This window comes from Rhipicephalus sanguineus, chromosome 4 (assembly GCF_013339695.2).
Source record: "Rhipicephalus sanguineus isolate Rsan-2018 chromosome 4, BIME_Rsan_1.4, whole genome shotgun sequence".
NCBI classification, from domain to species: domain Eukaryota; kingdom Metazoa; phylum Arthropoda; class Arachnida; order Ixodida; family Ixodidae; genus Rhipicephalus; species Rhipicephalus sanguineus.
Genome location: NC_051179.1, coordinates 77,801,877 through 77,821,164, shown reverse-complemented (window position 1 = coordinate 77,821,164; position 19,288 = coordinate 77,801,877). Strand labels below are relative to the sequence as shown.

General features: G+C 44.2%; 1 protein-coding gene across 2 annotated transcripts in view; it reads left to right on the top strand.

Moving 5' to 3' along the window:
* LOC119390273 (microprocessor complex subunit DGCR8) overlaps positions 1–15,156 on the top strand; it is a 37,503-nt gene extending 22,347 nt beyond the window's left edge. Inside the window, exons 11-16 of one of the 2 annotated variants that reach the window (XM_037657851.2) lie at positions 3,770–3,870; positions 8,727–8,826; positions 9,185–9,241; positions 9,930–10,013; positions 11,055–11,165; positions 14,980–15,156. In XM_037657851.2, the coding sequence (XP_037513779.1) occupies positions 3,770–3,870; positions 8,727–8,826; positions 9,185–9,241; positions 9,930–10,013; positions 11,055–11,165; positions 14,980–15,069 (543 nt within the window). In that variant the 3' untranslated portion in view covers positions 15,070–15,156. Of the gene's footprint in view, positions 1–3,769; positions 3,871–8,726; positions 8,827–9,184; positions 9,242–9,929; positions 10,018–11,054; positions 11,166–14,979 lie in introns of both variants that reach the window. The other variant, XM_049414710.1, reaches the window with a different exon arrangement.
* Positions 15,157–19,288: the final 4,132 nt, after the last annotated feature.

Sequence of the window (19,288 nt, the reverse complement as noted above, 5' to 3'; positions counted from 1 at the left end):
TGATGCAAACAAAAGCATGGCCTTCGAGATTCAAATTGCAAAGATGGCGTCTATGACGTAACTGCTTCAGAAAGCAAGGCCTTCGAGATTGGCATTTACTATTGACAAAAGCGTAGCCTTTGAGATTTGTATTGCACAAACATGGCGTGTATGACGTAATTGCTTGCGAAAGCAAGGCCTTTGAGATTGGCATTCACTTCTGCCATCGCGTTGGCGTAGACTCATCATCATCGTTATTTGTCGGAGAGCGGGAGGAGTTCGAGCTGGTTGGAGCTCGCACGGTCGTGCGTGCGGTTTGCGGTCGGACTCGCCGCGCCGGTCGTGATTGCATGTGCTTAGTTCTTTCATGCCTACAGCTGTTGGTGTTAAAAAAATCACATACGTTGATTACACTTCTGTGGATGAGGCCATCCTAAGCTCCGCGTTTCTATCCATCGACTAGATCGCGGCTGAGCGCGCCAATTTTCGTGCTGCTCGTAAGAATTGAAATAAAATTCTGTACCACTAAATATTTTGCCGTTTTTCCTGTTTTTCGGCTCTTACGTTTCCCGTCTCTTACGTTTATTTCCTACGGTCCCTTCAAAAACGTATCAGCGGGGTTCTACTGTATCAGGAAAAAAAGTCCAGTCTGGCACAGCTTTCTGCTGCCTGGAAATTCTGCAACCAAGTTTTTGTGCCAGTGTCTCTTGACCAATGTGCCATTGATAGTGGCAACCTCAAGCAGGTAAACTATGTTGGTACTAAGTATTAGTGAATACATTCCGAGATCTCGTTAAACTCCTAAGAACTTGTACAATGTTCATGATTGCTGCAGCCGCAATAATCATGCACATCACATAGCTGCCATTTTGTAACTAATAATGGTGTTCGTGTTGTATTAAATTGCCTCTGTATTCTCCAGGAAAGTTTGCTTTTGAGTCGGGTTGGTCCACAGCACCTAGAATTGAAACGGAACAACCTAACATCATATTCATTCTACGTCCTGTGGTGCTGTGAGTTCCAGCGTGCTAGCTTTTGATTGTTTTAGTACTGTGTTGCCCGTCATGCACTAGTGCTGCTCACCTAGATTGGAACGCTTGGGAGATCAAGCTTGCGGCTTTCTCAATGAGTGAGTTGAGAACAGGAGGAATCGTCGAAGTTTGTGCCATAGTTGTTTAAAAGTGATGTTGCTGTCTCTAATTTGGAGTCATTCAAGAGAGTGAATGGACGTGACTGAGGGCACATTATCCACATATGAAACAGAATAGAAATATTACGCCAGTTACGTTGGTGTACACACTGATGCTGTGGTTTGATTTGCTTTATTCTTTTTCTATTGGTGATTTATCATTCACAGCGTACGTGCCTAAATTAAACAATGGTAGAATGTCTCTAAATGAGAATTTCAGCTTGAAACAGTTACTGCATCAGCAGAAGATCATCTTAATTTGTTGATATTGTATTTGGGTAACACAAAAATAAAAAGAAACTTTATTTTATTGGGACCATTATTTTTGCAAGTCTCCATAAAAAGGCGTCACAGAAGCAAGCTCTAAAAGATATTTTCCAAAACTGGGACAATCTTATACCCCTGTCACACGGGCACCCGTGAACTCCGTTTAACTCTCTCGTCTTTTCCTCAAGGGAGATGGGGTTCATGTCACACGGTCACCATTTCGTTGAGGAAGTTAAATGGAGCTTTTGGTGGAGGGAGTTCGGTAACGACCGTTTCGTCTCGATGAAGTACTCGCGTTCCCAGCCAGCTACTGCTACACTGAAAACCGCACTAGCAAAATCGTCCTAATGAGCTCAATTATAATTTTAAAAACTATGCTCATTTTGTGCGTAGCATTTCACGCGCCGTAGTGTAAGTTTTAGTTGTATTTTTTCGGATATCAGCGCTTGTACTCTCCACACCAACGCCTCGCCAGCCGCTGTGAAGCGTCGCGCCATATTTGTTTCTGCACGTGTGAGGCGCACGCACAAGCACTGTGACAGCAATGGTGATTCCGAGCACTTCATCAACACACAAAAACACGTTTTCGTTGCTTTAAAGGCGACTGCGCAAGCAAAAAATGGGACGTTTCGACGAGCGCAGCAGCGCTGTTTCTGCCCCATGCGACAACCATCGAAAGCTTGCACCGAGCCGTGTAGCACGGCCACAACTCCATTCTGGTTAAGCTCCATTATGGAGTTCAATGCGGAACGGAGATAAACGGGTTTCGGTGGTGGCCGTGTGACAGAGGTATTAAATTCTTGCGACACCTCTTTGTTCAGAAGAGCCATCTTTAATAAACAGTGACATCTGCACGTTATTTGGCCATTGATTGGAGTATAAGAGTCGTGGTTTTATTCACTACGTCACTGGCTCATCCTTGAAATGGAAACTCAACAAAGCCTAGTACGTCCAACAGCCGCCAACCTAGCCTCTTTGCGCAATACAAAGTTGCTGATACGTTAACTTCTTTATGCTTAGCATAGGTAACAACGCTGAGAGAGCTTACGACAGCGCTGCAGGTCTGCACATCTTTCTCAGTAAATGGTAATCCATACCTGCCAAGTCTCCCGGATTTTGAACGTTTCTCCCGGTTGTACGGGTCATAGAGAAATCTCCCGGAAATCCAGATTTGCTCCGCGCGTCCAGTGCTTTGTCTGGCCACGTAGTAGAAAGGGTTCTTCTTTTTAACGATGGTAGAAAGGTTCAACTCAGTTTCATTGCGCATGAAGTAGCTGTGCACTTTGCGCCGCAGTCCAGCACTTAAAAGGGTAGCCGATGTCTGTCGAGATAGCGCGTTCGCCAGCGCTCGCGACCGTCCCCGTCTCAACGGCGCCCCTTATGGGCCCTTGCCCGACGAAACAACTGGTAAGCAAGCGACGACAGGCCTCGCACGCGGAGCGATGTTATCGCATGTGCCCTTCGCGCGACGGTGACGACCGGGTCGTTTCATCTCTGCTTCAACCGCGTTCGTCCCTAGCGCTAGCGCGCATTTACTCCCACGTGAAACAGACGATGCGTAAGCGATGTTATCGGTTTGAACTCTGTACAGATCAGCGGCAACCGCAAAATCCCGCTGACACTAGGCAGTTTTAGAATTGCGTACGCTAAGTTAGCGTTATATCGTTTGCGACCCGCTATTTCCGTCACTTACCGGGAGCCCGCAAGCGCTTAGCGTACGACGCACGCGCAGGCGCAGTTGCGCTAAAAGCCAGCGCAAAGCTTTGCGTACGCTGTTCTAAAACTGCCTAATGTACGTATAACTGCTATCGCAGTACACCCCACCCCCCGCGGTCAGCATACTTTATACCCCCTCCTCCCGCGGTCGAAATATTTTATACCCCCCCCCGTTGAGTAAATCTCCCGGATTCCGTTTCTCCAAACTTGGCAGGTATGGTAATCCCATTGATGGGGAAGTGTTTTTCCGGTTCCTCGAGCTTTTGTTTAACAGGACTCCACTGTAAGGCCAACAGGGGTGCAGCTATTCGATCCGAAGTGAACCTTGTCTTACGAACAGACCTGCAGATCTTGCACGTTTACGTCTTTCTTTTAGCCAACCCCATCAGTAGTACTAGAATTTCGGTAGCTGTATGCGATTTCATGGCAGGCTTTCTTCCAAATTTGTTGTGCTGGTGTTATATATTTTTGTTATTGTTATTAAGCTAATATTCAGCCATGCCAAATTGATGTCCAAGGTACGCCTGCTTTGCTGGTTTCGGGCCACTTGTCAAATGACACTCTTGTTGCGACGCGCAAGGTGGCATGTGTAGCTCTTTTTTTCCCTCCCACTTGCAGTTCTTTGACAACATCAAAGTGGAAGACCCACGCGTGAATGACCTGTGTGCGAAGACTGGCCAGCTGTCTCCTTACCAGATTCTTCTAGAATGCCTCAAAAGGTAGCTATACATCCCTTTTGTCTTTTTGTTTTCTTGTGTGTGTTATTTTGAATGTGAAGCACTATGGTTTTCTGTCCGTCTGTTAGCCATAAACCCAACAGCTCTAAAAAAATCCATGGTCGCTGAACAGCGTACCTGTGGTTTGTATGCGTCACCATATAAACTGGCTCTGCAGACGCACCAGTTGGTAACTGTGCAACTATGCACTAATGCAACAAGAGGCAAAAAGTATACATCGTCGAGACCAGCATTTCTTTAATAATGTCTGTGCCTCACATCCCAGGGTTCCTAGCTTGGTGTGCTTACCTGTTTGGTATCGCCAGTACAGTATAACCTCGTTACAACGGATCTGTTTACAGCAGACATTCAAATATTGCATACCAATTTGCGGCGTTATGCAGACCTCCGTATTTGTTCCATTGATTGAACTTCGTTTACAACGGATTCTGGTACAACGGACATTCGAATATAATTGACTAAAATGTCAGGCCAGCCAGGTAGTCAGGACTCCTTTAGAGCGGACTTTTCTAACACGGACATAGCAAATTCAATAACTTCCAACTTCAAATCGCTTAGCATAGTTTCGGGACGGGAACAGCACACCGTGGATATCGACGTACCGATTTAAGAACGAAGGCCGCCGATCTCCGGTCTGTCAATGATCAGCTATGCCTAGCTGTAGCGACAAAAAATTGGCACGCAGCATGCTTGGTGTTGCATTTTGGGACGCTGACACGCGAAATTGCTAGCCGCTGCCACCGCTTCTCCGAGCGGTTGCTGCGCGGGGAGCTTGGCCCGATGTCCGCTGCCGATGCACGAAATGCACATCTGCGGTTCTGAGGAGGCAGCGGGCGATGCGATTCGTTGCTTGCGACGAAGGACATTGCGGCTTCTTCGCTTTTGCATGTCTGCTAGTGTGATGTTGTTGCCCGCAAAGTTCGCATTTGGCTCGTACATCGGCACCGTGAGGGGAGTTAGGCCTAACCACGACATTGAGTAGAAAGCTCGGTTGCAATGTGCGTGGCCGCGGTGCGCGCTGTTTCAAAGTACGTTATGCTCGATTGCGAGTACGAAGAGTTGTCCCGTGGTGGTCTTCGCCATAAGCTCCGAAGTGCTGATAAGAAGAACCTGTCCAACGAGTCAACGCTATTACAGTCGCACGCCTGCGATGTTCTACGCATGTCTGCGATGTTTGCGACGAGTGCGGCGCGCTATCGTAATCTGATGATTGAGCTTCCGCTTGCAGCTGCCAAACTAAAGCGTTCTAAATTATCGTTGACCCGTGAACACAGAACGAGTGCGAACGCGTCACTAAGTAGCGCAATTTTCGACAGCCACGACCTCGCGATGCACAAGCAGCAGACTACGATCCCGAAGCGAGCATCACGGCAGAAGCAACCAATCGAAGGCCTTGAATTGAACTTCAAACATGTGCTTTTTGTACGTTTGTTGCTGAATGGAGGAGCTAGCTGAAACGGAGAACTTGAACACGGAGAAATGCTCTCTACGACGAGCCCAAAATGGTGGCTCCCAGTTGCGTCGTTGCCGAGCTATAATTTTGAAAAACGCTTGTTTTTCTTTGTTTTGTTCTTTTGCTATTTCCGCCATTTTTACCAAGTCGGCAGACACAAAAAAATCGGCAGATCCCACGCACTGTGGGAATCGTTGTAATGCGAGGCAGCCAGCAAGGAGCTGCATACATCGCCTTGTTTGTCTTTGAGCCAAATGAAATCATTCATGCCATGGCATCTAGTCCACCATATATCGCATGTTTGCCATGCACGCATGCATGCACAATCTAGTGTACACCATGTCAATGAAACGCATATTCTGGTATATAAATGCCTGACCTGTCGTTTATGTTCATCACGCACTTGTGTCATGCCATACCAATTTTGGTATATATCACGTTAACAAAGCGGCCGGAAGCGCACCATGACAGTGGCATGTAAATCATACCGTACATGACATGCATAACATGATTCGCATGTTAAGACCTCTCATTTATGTTCGTCATACAGTCACATCGCGCAATACCAATTTTGGTGTATATCAAAGGAGCAAAATGGCCGCGAGTGCACCATGAGTAGAGCATGTAAATCATGCCATACATGACATGCATATTATGGTTTTTCATGTTACCACCTGTCACCAATGTTCATCATACAGTCACATCGCGCAATACCAGTTTTGGTGTATATCAGGCTATCGAAACGGCCGCGAATGCACCATGAGCGTGGCATGTAAGTCATGACATACATGGCATGCATGTCATAGTTTTCATGTTACCACCTGGTATTCATGTTCTTCATACAGTCACATCGCGCAATACCAATTTTGGTGCATATCAATCTAGCGAAACGGCCGGGAATGCACAATGAGCGCGGCATGTAAATCATGACATACATAACCTGCATGTCGTGATTTCCATGTTACCACCTCTCATTTACGTTCGTCATGCAGTCGCGTCGCGCAATACCAATATTGGTGTGTCAAGCAAGCGAAACGGCACGAGTGCGTCATAAGCATGACTTGTAAATCATGTCGTGCATGTCATGATTTTCATGTTACCACGTCTCACTTACGTTCGTCATACAGTCGGGTTGCGTAACACCCGTTTTGGTGTATATCACGCAAGCGAAACGGACGCGAATGCACCATGAGCGTGGCATGTAAATCATGACATACATGTCATGGATGTCATGGTTTTCGTGCTACCATCTGTTATTCATGTTCTTCGTAAAGTCACATCGCACAATACCAATTTTGGTGTATATCAATCTAGCGAAACGGCCGCGAGTGCGCCATGAGCGTGGCATGTAAATCATGTCATACATGACATGCATATCATGATTTTCATGTTACCACGTGTCACTTATGTTCGTCATACAGAAATGTCTCGTCATACCAGTTTTCGTATGTATCCCTTCATTAAACGGCCGCGAGCGCCCCGAGACCATGTCATGTAAATCATGCTGCACATGACATGCGCGTCATGATTTGCATGTTAGGACCTGTCATTATGTTCGTCATGAACTCTTCTCACGCCGTACCATTTTTGGTATATATGAAATTAACGGAACGGCCGCAAGAGCCCAAAGGCCGTGGAATGTAAATCATGCTGTTCATGACATGCGTGTCGTGATTTTCATGATATGACCTGTCATTTATGTTCGTGATAAGGCCATGTGATGACACACCAATTTTGGTATACATCCGAGTAACGGAACGGCGAGGGAGCCCAAAGGCCGTGGAATGTAAATCATGCTGTTCATGACATGCGCGTCGTGATTTTCATGATATGACCTGTCATTTATGTTCGTGATAAGGCCATGTTATGACACGCCAATTTTGGTATACATCCGATTAACGAAACGGCCAGGAGAGCACAAAGTCGTAGGCGGCTAGACAGACAGACAGACAGACACAGACAGACAGACAGATACGCTCAAAGTCGCAGAAGTTCGCTAAGAAATGCTTCGCATTTAAAAAATTTTCTTAGAGCACTTCTACGTAGTTTTCAGTGAAGATATTTTGGAATCAGATAGAAAATGGGCTACAGAAACCGAAAATGCGATTTTCCGAAAATCACATTTTTTTTTTTGGTCCCCCGTTAAAAATACGACCATGTTTGTGACTCGTAATTCTCTCCGGTTATAACAAACCCATTCAGTGTTTACATAAAAGTGTGTTGTAACAGTACTTGGATTTTACATACTCCCTTTACAACAGACCAAAATACTCTTCACTATGAAGGTCTGTTGTAATGAGGTTATACTGTAAACTGCAGTTCTTCGTTTCACCATCTCCAGCACCTGCCCACTCTGGTCAGTGTGCTGGGCCCACAATGTATATGTCGCAGCAAAGTGTACCAATCCCCGAGATGGCATACCATAATGCCTCTAACACAGGGGTTCTCAAACTGTATGGCCTTGGGAAGCAGCTTTTCCAGAGTGCCGTGGAACCTCAAACTTTTTCTTTAGCACGAAGACAATGAAAAACGAGGGAGTGGGATGACGCTTCTCAACGTGCACAACCACGGTACTAACACTGTCTGCATTGGCCTGTTATCTTTAATATTGAAGGCCATCGCTGTTGATGTGGAACTCTCGGTATACATAGACTTTCGATTCCTCTGCAAGTTGCATCAAGCACCTCCCGACATACACTGCATGCTTCAGGCACCGTACGCCGTAAACAATGTGTTCACGTAAACGAAGCGCCGGTTGTACAGAAGCCCATTATATTTTTCGCAAAACAAAGAAATGAGGCATGCCATCTGCGCTGTGAAATGGGCGTCCGCCAATGCACCGGTCGTAAGGCTAAGCCTAAATGTTCGTTTATTCCGCAGCCAGCAAGAAGCGATGCCTCTTGCATGTATCAAAATGCCCCTTGCATGTTTTGATTAAAAAACCGACATAGTGCAGTGGAAAATCAGCCTGTGAAAACTGTGCCATGTGAACGTTCAGAGCACCTAGAAAAATTGTTGAGTTTTCTCGGAATCTGTAGAAGTAAGAATAATAATAAAAAATAAAACGCAGAGTAGAGAGAGAGAGGCCATGTCGGGGAAAAAAAATGGCTGAAAGGTTCTAATTGTTGAGTTTCAGACTCTGCCTTAACCTCAGTGCCCTTATTAGTTGAAAAGCTACTGTTCCACAACAAACGAGGAACTCTGCAAACGAGGGCTATATTCGGGTGAAAACTTTTTTTCTCACGTTTGCTATCACCAAAATACACCTCGGACTATACGTGGGTCCGAGCCATACGCGGGTTTCTACGGTACTTCATTATTGTGAGTTCTTGACAGTGCCTTTTTTTTAATCTCTCATTGCCTTGTAAACTTTTCTTTTGTGCAGAAACTACGGCATGGGGGACACAGAAATCAAGCAGGAGATGAGAAACATGAAGCACCAGCGAAATGAGTTCATGATGTCGGTTGGCAAGCACTCGGCTAGTGTAAGTGTTTCTACATTTGCTTATTTATGTAGGATCCTGATGCGTTTCAGCATGGGAACATTGCGTGATGGGGGCCGTTATAACCTCCTTTTACAAAACTAAACTTCTATATTGTAGACAGTGCTAAAATTTGGGGTTATTAGAAGGGAACTTAAAATTGGATGCAGAACTCACACCCATACGACTCGTTCTTTGAAAGATTGCATTCCACTCATTTCTTTAAGAATGCGCTAACCGTATTGAGAGAGCACAGTTTCAAGGAATTGGTTCTTTTTCTTCCAGGAAGTTATTGCATACATACAAGAATGGTTATTGCTATTTTTCATCAGCATTTCTTTCCCCACTTCCTCCCTATCAGGTAATTTGCAGAAACAAGAAGGACGGGAAGCAAAGGGCGTCACAAGCAATTCTTCAAGTGAGTTTCATTTCCGAAATTTGCGCTGAACCCTCAGCACCTGAACGTCGTCGTAATATCGTGGATTTTGAGGCCTTTCTCTTTATTTTTCCGTATTTTGGCCACATTGGCTTAATGAAATTCCTTGAAACTTGTTAATGTTCTAGCTCATAGAAAAATTATTGTAGCATGTTTTGAGTGTGAATAGCGTTTAAAGTGCTAATAGCATTTCTTTAGCTAGCACAATGGGTTCCAGGTAGATGGTCAATGCAGCTTCCGTTGTGAAGTCACTCGTGCGCACACGCACGCACGAATTGTCAATGCAGCACATATGTCGACCGCATAAACAAATTAAAATTTTTGGACAGCATAAGTTCTAACCCCAGGCCTCTAGTACCGAAGCCCGATACTCTAACCTCTATTCCGCAAGCACATGCCTCGTCAAGCTGAATAGCACGCATTTAAGAATGCCCCATACGACAGCCAGCTTGTTTTTTTCAACGCTGATGTAGTGTCGTCAAATCGTCGTTTCGCTATTTGCATTGACACCGATAATTGACATCAGTCAATTTCTGCTGAAATTTTTTTGAACAGAACCCCTTGTCCACATGCTCTTGATCGTAAGTGAGCTTGGTCAGGAACCTCATGCAAAGAATGTTCTAGTATACTGTGTATCTCACACTGTTGCTTCTGTTTGTCTCTAATTCAGGCCTTGCATCCCCACATCATGTCATGGGGCTCACTACTCAGGCTTTATGGAAAGGGCTCCTGCAAGACACTCAAGGAAAAGAAGGCGAGTTGGGTCACAATGCACCGTCCTGGTCCTGCAAACATTGTACCCATTGGGAATGCAACCAGTGTAAAAATATTAGTAGATTTCAAATTGTGCATCAAACAGAATCAAGAAAAATTTTTAAAAAATGAATATAGAATCAAATATAAAAATAATTTCACTCGTGGTTTTCTGCTTGAAAGTTTTGCACAAACGTCTGCGCGTGCTTAGGGTTGGTATACTTCTTAAGTCCACCAAGTGGACTGCCCATTTCAGCTTGTGCCGATTGCATAGTGATCAGAGTTAGATTATGACCATTAACGAGCATGCCCGTCGCCAACATGTCACAAAGGTCTCCTGCATAAGGTGATCAAATATCCAAAAATGAAATGAACTGGCTTTGCCAAGGAGTTAGGTTTTGCACTGTTCACTCTGTGCACGATTATCAGTTAGTGTGACCAGGTAATGCAAGAAAAAGAAACGTCACATTGTGTGAAGTACAAGGAAGAGGTTGTGGGAGGGAACATCACAGTTGGAATTGAAGATGGGAGCAAGCTGGGAGTTACTAGTTGCACTGAGTACGATGTCGTTACTGTCAATGACGGCTGCATAACGTTGCGTTCACATACGACGGAGGTTTTTCACATCAGAGCTTCATGCTTTGGCCAGTGAGGAAAAAGACGATGCATGCTGCAGCAACGATGGCCGAAACGTAACATGCATCCACGTGCTGAGGTGTGCGAAAACAGTGAGGTCACGTGTGCAGTTTTACTATTCAGAAGGCGATCATTGATGATTTGGGCAAGAAGAAAATGCACACAGATATTAGCAATTCTTCCACCTCAAATAAATTAATTGTATCTTTATTTTCAGTACTTTTTGATGGGGCAGGTTTCAGGCGATACAAATATTTTATGCGACTGCGAAATTCTTATCACTGAGGTGTTACTGTATTTGACATTTTCACTTAGTCCTGCTTAAACCATAGTATAAGCAGGGGTCGCACTGCAACTTAGCCTTGCTTGCAACATTGCTATATCAATTGGGGCTGGTGCTGTGCAGGAAGAAGAGCAGCGCATCACGGAATTGCAAAGCAAGGCTAGTGCCAACAGACCCAACCTGTGCATCCTCAATAAGCTCAAGGAAGAAATGTTGAAGATCAAGGAGCGGAGGGTGAGTTGGCTCTGGTGCATGGAACATTTTTTTAAAAGTGATCTTCCAATTAAAGACTTTTAAAAGTCAATTCTTAAGTGGGAGTAGTATTTCTTTTGCTAGCATGGCGAATTCCAAATTGGTGGATGATCCGCCTTTCAGTGCGACGTCGCACACAAACATATACAGTGTAGACCGCTCATAACGTAAGTCACTGGTGTCACGAATATCCGCACTATAAGCGATACCGCGTTACAACCAGCACAAACTTTTTCAAAGGCTGCACGAGTGCAAAACATGTTGAGCAAGCAGCCGTGCACGTCTGAGCATTGATACGTGTGACTGGGGTATTTGCCTCCCTTTAAAGTGGCCCTGCAACACTTTTCCGAGTAGTCACCGAATGGCTTCATTAAGGGAGTTTATTGCCTCACGAATGGACTGCCACAAAATTCTTTAGATTCTGTCAAGTGCGAGCAGAGTTACAGGGATCTGTCGCATGCTTCAAGCGCTTTCTCTCTCCTTTCGTACCAGCGAGTGCGCCGAAAGCTGCACGGGGGTATTGACAAGGGGGACAAGAAGATGCGTCTGCTAGTCAGCACGTGACATGGCCTTGAGCACTTTCTTTCCTTTTTTTTTTTTCTTCGAACGAGTGGCTTACTTTCAGTGTGATCACGAGCATGCACGGGGTACGTGGCGGCATCTCGCGGCGGTCGCAGTAATTATGCAGCTCACGATGCTCGAATCTCAAATGGACCTTGGATTTATGGCATTAATTCATTGAGAAAAGAGGGAATGATTTCTAGCTGACTTTGACTACTAATTGTAAATTCCAGGCCGCATGCAGCGCTATAATGTTTGGCTCGTGTGTTCACACGAGCCTGGACTACCAATAGGCGATGTTTTCTGACCATGCTGGAAAAGTGTTGCAGGGCCCCTTTAAGTTTCCAAATATTGAAAGAAAGTCCATGTACTTGCGTTGCTGACAAAAGGAACGCAGGAAATAGAAAAAGTTAACAAAAGGACACTACAGTAAAAGCTTGTTATTTCCAGCACGTTAATTAAAAGAATTGGATAATTTGGACAAGTTCTGTGGTCCTGGCAAGCATACGTATTGTTTAATGGCATCAAACTCTCGTTCATTTGGTCATATCTGGCCGCAGTCCGGTTAATTCAGACAATCCTCAGAGCACGCCAAGCATGAAGCACCACAAATGTGCGATGCAAAGGAGTGAAAGCAGCGGTCGCGAACACCTGAAACGGTAGTAGGCCTTTAGAAAGGCGTGGTCGCCATCCACAGTCTTACCACAATTGCATTGTTCCGGACCAAGGCTTCAGCGTCTGTGGCAAACTTGTTTCATTTTCGATTTCTCTCAGCGCACGCGAACTGCGTGGGCGCAATCTCTGATCGCGTCGATAGCGGGGGTCAAACTGCGACAAGCAGTAGTTTCGTTTTGCAACGTGCCTTGAGAACTGCATATAGTTGCCATCCATGATGGTGCATTCGCGAGCCAGGTTTATTCAGCACCAGGTGCAGTGCTCAGCAGTTTCTGTTCGACTGTGGACGTAGGCGGCGAGCTTGCCTTTAGAACTGCGTGGATATGATCGTGTCATTAGCAGCCACGGTTTCGTCCACAGCAGATGTGGCACTCAGTAGCTTTATTTTTACTTTGGCCAATGCAAGTGCAATATTACAATACTCAAATATTGTGGAAGCTGTCGTTAAAGATGAAGAGCTTCAGTGATGGTCCGCATGGTGGCTTTAAACTTGCTATATTGTGATGGACAAACAGTCAATTGCCAGCCTTTCTTTCTTTTTCTTTTTTTTTTTTTTTTTTGCGAAAAAGTCGAGGGGGACATGGCACTTTAAAAAATGTTTTTTTGTTTCTGTATCGATTTTGATAAAACTCCCAGAGTTTGTGTACATTTGTGTGCTGATTTCAAATATGTAATTATTTTTTTAGTATAATATCTAGTTTTTAAAATACAATATATTTCCTGTGTTCATTGAGGAGCAAGATTTCTTCTAAACAGAGAGTTGCAACGTAAATCGGCAGTGGACGAAGGTCGCAGGGTCAGTCCCTGCCAGTGACAAGTTGTCTTTTCGTCCACTTTACTTTGCATTTATATCACAATTGTTACAGTACACTTAAAACAGTACAATTAACGTTCAATTTGCCCCGTCACACATATTTTCGACATGCTTCACCCCATCACACTCTGGCATTGCGGCAAAGCTCCTTTCGGACTCTGCTATGGCGGCAAATGGATCGGCTCAGGAAAGTGCTGGTTTGAACCTAGGAGACGATAGACACGGCAGAGGTGGATGCTTTAATTAATGCCGTTTCGGACCTGAAATTTGGCAAGAAAGTCCGATAAATCAGACGCCGAATAGTTTCAGCGTCTGAAATGTTAGATGCTCTTATACACTGATGTCTATAAAGCAACTTGGCATTCGAAGGGAGTGCGCCTTTGTCCGCCACAGAAGTTGGAGGAAGAGAGGCTGAGGAAATAGTTTTTTCCTTTCACGTGTAAAGTGTTGTCAACACCACATTGGTTGCATCAAGTCATGTAAATAAATACAATTCGGCCTCTGCATTGATTCATTCTTGATAAGACAACTAGGGAACACCATCCCTCTTCCCCAACCTAGCCAGAAAAAATGCTTTTACGTTGCCATCTCGTAAGAATATGCATAGACCCTCTGCAACTTTTTTTCTGTAATTTCGCTTCGAAGTATTAGAAAAATATTCGGTTCAATTCGCACTCAAACTTTAATATTCGAATTCGCTTCACAATCAAAATTTTGCTATTTGCACAGCTCTAAATATAACTTTACGATCGAAACTTCGGATGCCCCACCGTGCACAATTCCATTTTTCGGATTCCGGCTGGCTGATCGGGTGCAACGTCGAACACCATGACATGCTGTCAGTGATGTTTACAATATTTTTGCTGGGTTGCCAGCACAGAAAGGTTGCACTGGCTATGGCTGGAGGTTGTGCCAGTGTCAAAATCCATGCATGATTGACTGTCTCGAAGGCCATGTTTGTTGGCTACACGAAATGGTTGCCTTTCGGCTTTAGCCAGTCAAGTATCCATTGAATGTCTACTGCAGCCAAACCACACGCCAAGGCAAGCAATGCTCAGAGTCAGCTTGGTGTGGCGCTTGAGCGTTTGTGGGCTTGCATTGTCAGTTATTTCTGCAGTTAGGCCTAATCGGCGTCTCGTCCTTAGTGTCTTACATTCTTGTTTGTTGCTTGGCATGCGAACGCCAACCGTTCCATCTGCGTCGTCAGGACTAATGAAAAAACCGGCAACTTCAAGTCACTGACGATGATGAAAAAAGCAGCGGTTATTCGCCAGGTAGAAGGCGGTCGACGTCAATCCAAGTTGCTCGAGAGTCTTAGGTCGTCATGCCAACGCAGGTGGGCAGTGACTGCGGTAATGACGTGCCACCCACACCACTGCCATCAAATGCAGATTCAGCGCAGGCTGTAACAGTGCTATTGTCGACCTGCAACGATGGCCAAACACTGGCTGAAATACAGGCCGACTTGATCGTGCGTAAGCGCGCATGTGTACATATGTGCACTAAATTTTTCATCTCCCTGGACCAATACAGGTCTTTTTTTCTGGTGAACCCTTTTTTTTTTGGACTCTCGATTATAGTTTTAGTAAACGGTCAGTGACTGTATTTCTAAGAGATTTCCATTTAGTGAGAGTCTACTGTATTATATTTGCAAGCTTTCTTGAATATGTAATGAAAAACAACAGTGTTACACTTCTTTATAGTATAATTTTCTCTGCCGCCTTTTTTTCCCCCCGACATTTGCAGGAGTCGGTGAAGCCCATCGGCAAGTTTATTCCTCAAGAGGCGGAGTTTCCATCAATGTCGGCAGTGGATCTGAAAGTTCTCGACATGTGACTCTTCCGCCGCAGTTGTAGTCAAGCGTATTCTGGTCACGCATATTTCTTGTCTCATCGCGACCGAGTTCTAGCACAAACGTCCGTTCAGCCCATATCGTGGCTTCTGACATCATCGACCGTGCGCGTACATTTCAAACTGCATTTGTGTGTTGTTTTCTTGCTTTTAGTTTTATTTTAATAAGTGCCCCGTACTTTCTATATGTGTACTATTACAATGAAGGTGCTGCCAGCACAGAGCCATCACTATTTACAAAGCACCGTCACAAGTTGTTTCACTGAAGAGCAAAAGATTGATTGCTGAAACACTGCTTCACTCTGTCAGTGGTCTTTGTTAACGACATCCGGCATGATTTTCTGTAGTTTCCTCTCTTTCACAGTATACTGTATAAACTTGCGTAAGGGCCGCACTCCCAACTTCGCAATACAGCCACTGTGGTGGCCCTGTGGTTACAATGCTTGGCTGCTGACCCGAAAGATGCGGGTTCTCTCCTGGCTGCAGCAGTCACATTTCAGCAGAGGCAAAATGTCAGAGGCCAGTCTACAGTGCAATGTCAGTGCACGTTAAAGATCCCCAGGAGGTCGAAATTATCTGGATAGCCCTCTATATGGCATTTCTCTTGGCCCGAGTCATTCTTGGGGCATTAAACCACCATAATACAATCGACTTGGCTGTCCAAATTTTATGGGGAAAGAAGTCCAACTGAGAAGAAAAATTGACAGAAATTCTCACCTTTTTTTGTTCTAAGTAAGACGTATTTGATCAGGCAGATTCCAAGTATTTAAGCTTTGCTTTAGTAGAGATCTCAATTGCCATGGGCGGCTTGAAAGACTATTTCAACCACAAGTGCAAAGTACAACTCAGCGTAAGCAGCAGTGGCCATAATGACACGTAGCCAACTGCACAGTATTCATGAATGAATCAATAAGTTGATTATGAAAAAGCATAGTGTTTGCTTCTGTGGTGGTGCGCAGTCCTGGAGGAATATGACAAGTTCCTCTCTATTTAATACTTGTGGTCCGAAAGGATCACAAGTATTAAATTGGTTACAATGGATTGGACACAATGGCTCGGTTTTTAATGTGGAGCCAAATATTATTATTGCAGGGAAAAGAAAAGTGCGGCCCATACTCAAGTCTGTACAATATTGCACTTCGCTGGATGCCATTCTGCCATGTAGCGGGACTTCCTCTTCAAACTGTTTGTTCACGCAAGGGTGAAATCTAGTAGTCAGTTTTTGCTGTAGATTCCAATTAACACCCGCCCATGGCTGTTACTGACACTGTAGACTGTTTCTCTAATAGGAGGCAGCCCATATTCAAAAGGCTAGCAAAAAAAGCTCAAAGCTTCGCTCAATACTACAAACATGCTGCTGTGTTTCATATCAGAAAATAGCAAGTGTGCGTGTATGTGTGTGTGTGCAATATATGTAAGGCATTCCGTGATGGAAAGGAGACCCGACAGTGTGACAAACGATAAGAGTGCTGGACCCTTGTCTATTTTGCTGCGGCACAGGCCGCGTCGTTGAGTCTGCTTTTTTTTTTACCAAGGTGTACAAAGCAGCCCAAACAGGTATGCTGTTGAAACATTCTTATTGAAATGTTTCCGTATGTCATTCCAGCAAGTCCGTATGACTTCCGTATTAATATGTAGGGATGGGCGAATATTCAAGTGAATATTAAAGTATTCGAATTCGCTTCGAAATGAATGAATACATGTATGTTTGACCACACATAACCCCCTGTAAAGGTGGTTTCACTGCAGCGTCAGGTTGATGTACCGTGAAACCACCCTGCCAGGGGAAATCTGCACTGCCGCAAAGCCACACTTCAAGGTTAAGTGTACATATTTTTTAAAATTTAACAGTATGGGCTTATATGCACTAAGTATAGTAATTTTTAACTTGTAACGTATTCTACCACTTACAATTCGCACCCTACTGCTATTCAAATTTTGATACCATTCAAGGTTTCTTCCACTTCATTTCAAACCAAAAAAGTGACTCATACCTAGTTCCAATTCTTAAAAATATTGTGCAAGGGTCATGAAGAAAATGCTCAGTTTTTCTTAATAATATGTGGTGAGTACTATTCGAACTATTCAATTCGAAATTATTCGACCAAATCACTATTCGCTTTGGATTCGCTTCGAACCTCAAATTTACTATTCACCCATCCCTAATATTATGTAGTATATGTGGATTCAATAAGAATTTCTTACCAATTTTACGGACAATATAGGGAGTTATTACGGAACCTAATTCCGTATGTTCTATACGCATTCAAAATATTGAATGCTTACGGAACTTTTCAATAGGGATGTTTCACGCATGCATGCCTTTACACATGCTAGTGCTTCAGTAAGTTGCTTTCTTTTCCCGCTATGTTTTAGTCATGCGCCAGTCATGCCCATACTTTCTCAGATTATTTTGAAGTGAGGGAGAATCCACAGTGAAGTATGAATGCATCGAGAGCAGTCTATTTTAAGGAATTTCAAGGTGATTGAGCTCATGTTCAGCATTTTGAAAAAGTTACTCTAACAGTTTTGTTCTGAAAAGCACTTTCTCTCATAAGGACCGCAAACGAAAGAAAAATTATTTCTTATAATGCAAAATGCACTTAACTTTTCTTTTAACCAAGAAAAGTAGCCATATAAAGGTATGCATCCTTTTAAGCCATACAGGCATATACATATTTAGGCTGTTTTATTCGGGCTACTTCCAATTTGGAAAAATCACCTGTAACAGGCAGAATTATTGTAGTCCCTGAGCTCAGTTGTTCAGAGTGGTGGATATTACTTGCATAAAAAAGTATATTATTGAAGTATATTATTGACTAATTAAGTGAAATTCATGAAGTAACTTTAATATTACTTTATGGTATACATATTGCAATCAATTAGTTGCGTGAGCTTGCAAGATATATCGACTTATAGTCGGATACAACTTAAGAAGTCGGGAGGGGCCCCGCCCAGACGACCGAAGCGCGGCAGCCGATCGCCTCCGCGACTAAAGAAATAGTCCCGCTCGTGCACGCGCCGACGTTCTTCGAAGGCGGAGCCACCGGCCGTCCCGCTCATGATGTCAGTCCCAAGTGCGCGCCCATTGGTGCAGGCTTGTGTTCATCCGCCTTTGAGGAGGAAATGCCGCTGTCTTCTAAAGTTGTATCCGACTATAAAAATATATCTAAAGATGGTGCACATTTCGAGATATATCATATGCATTATCAAACTTCACTAAAAATGCATTGCATTTAAAGTAACATTTTTTTTTAATTTTGTTATGTGCGTAGGGCACCTAAGTGACTAGAATGCCGACGTACTTTATGCCGACTTACGTTATAAGAGGAGCACCTAAGTGACGAGAATGCCGACGTACTTTATGACGCGCTATGACTGTTCATGTTAAGAGCATTGTTGCAAGACCGTATGGTAAATGCAGCACCTTTCTCGAACTAGCTTATGCTCCTTTGATTCTTTCCTACAGCAAAAAAAAAAATTTCATTGTTCCAAATGTTTCTAAAATTTTCATGTTTTCAGTGCGAACATTCAGCTAGCTAGTAGGAATAAACTTCGCACAATCTCAGTCATGCTGACGAACATTGCAGTCTGTAGTTTTGAAAGTTGCAGTTAGAAGCAAGTTTACGGATGTGTACTCATCATTCGTATACACAGTGATCTACCTTTCCTCTTCGTGGCTGTAATCAACATTGACCACTACTATGTGATCCCTGCGATGGCTGCGTTCATCAGCGGTAGAAGTACAGGCGCTGAAACATGAGTCTTTGCTCTTCCTTACTTTGAAGGAACTTGGGAGGTTCCTGCGTGATGGGTGTTTGAGGATTTGTTCTTCCAGACGTTCTGTGTGGTACTCCCATCAGCTTCTTAAGCATCGAGCAATCATATTGTACCGTTCTTACACAACCTGCCAGTAGGAGCAGTTACGGTGTGTTGAGCTTGCCTGCTGTGTGGATGCGAATCTTATTTTTTTCTGTGCTAGCAAGCCCAAAATGCTCTCGACGCTGTTTAGGTGTCTGTACCAACAAGCGTTGAAGAAACAGTAGTCTTTGCCAAGGTTTCCACGTCATGTCTTGAGTATCTCGCCTTCCTTTTTAAGTGGTTTACCACATTGCTTATGTGGCTCATTATGCTGTGATTCCACTACCGTCACTAGCACAGTAAGTCGTATTCGAAGGCTTTAGCATAGTTGAGATGCAGTTCT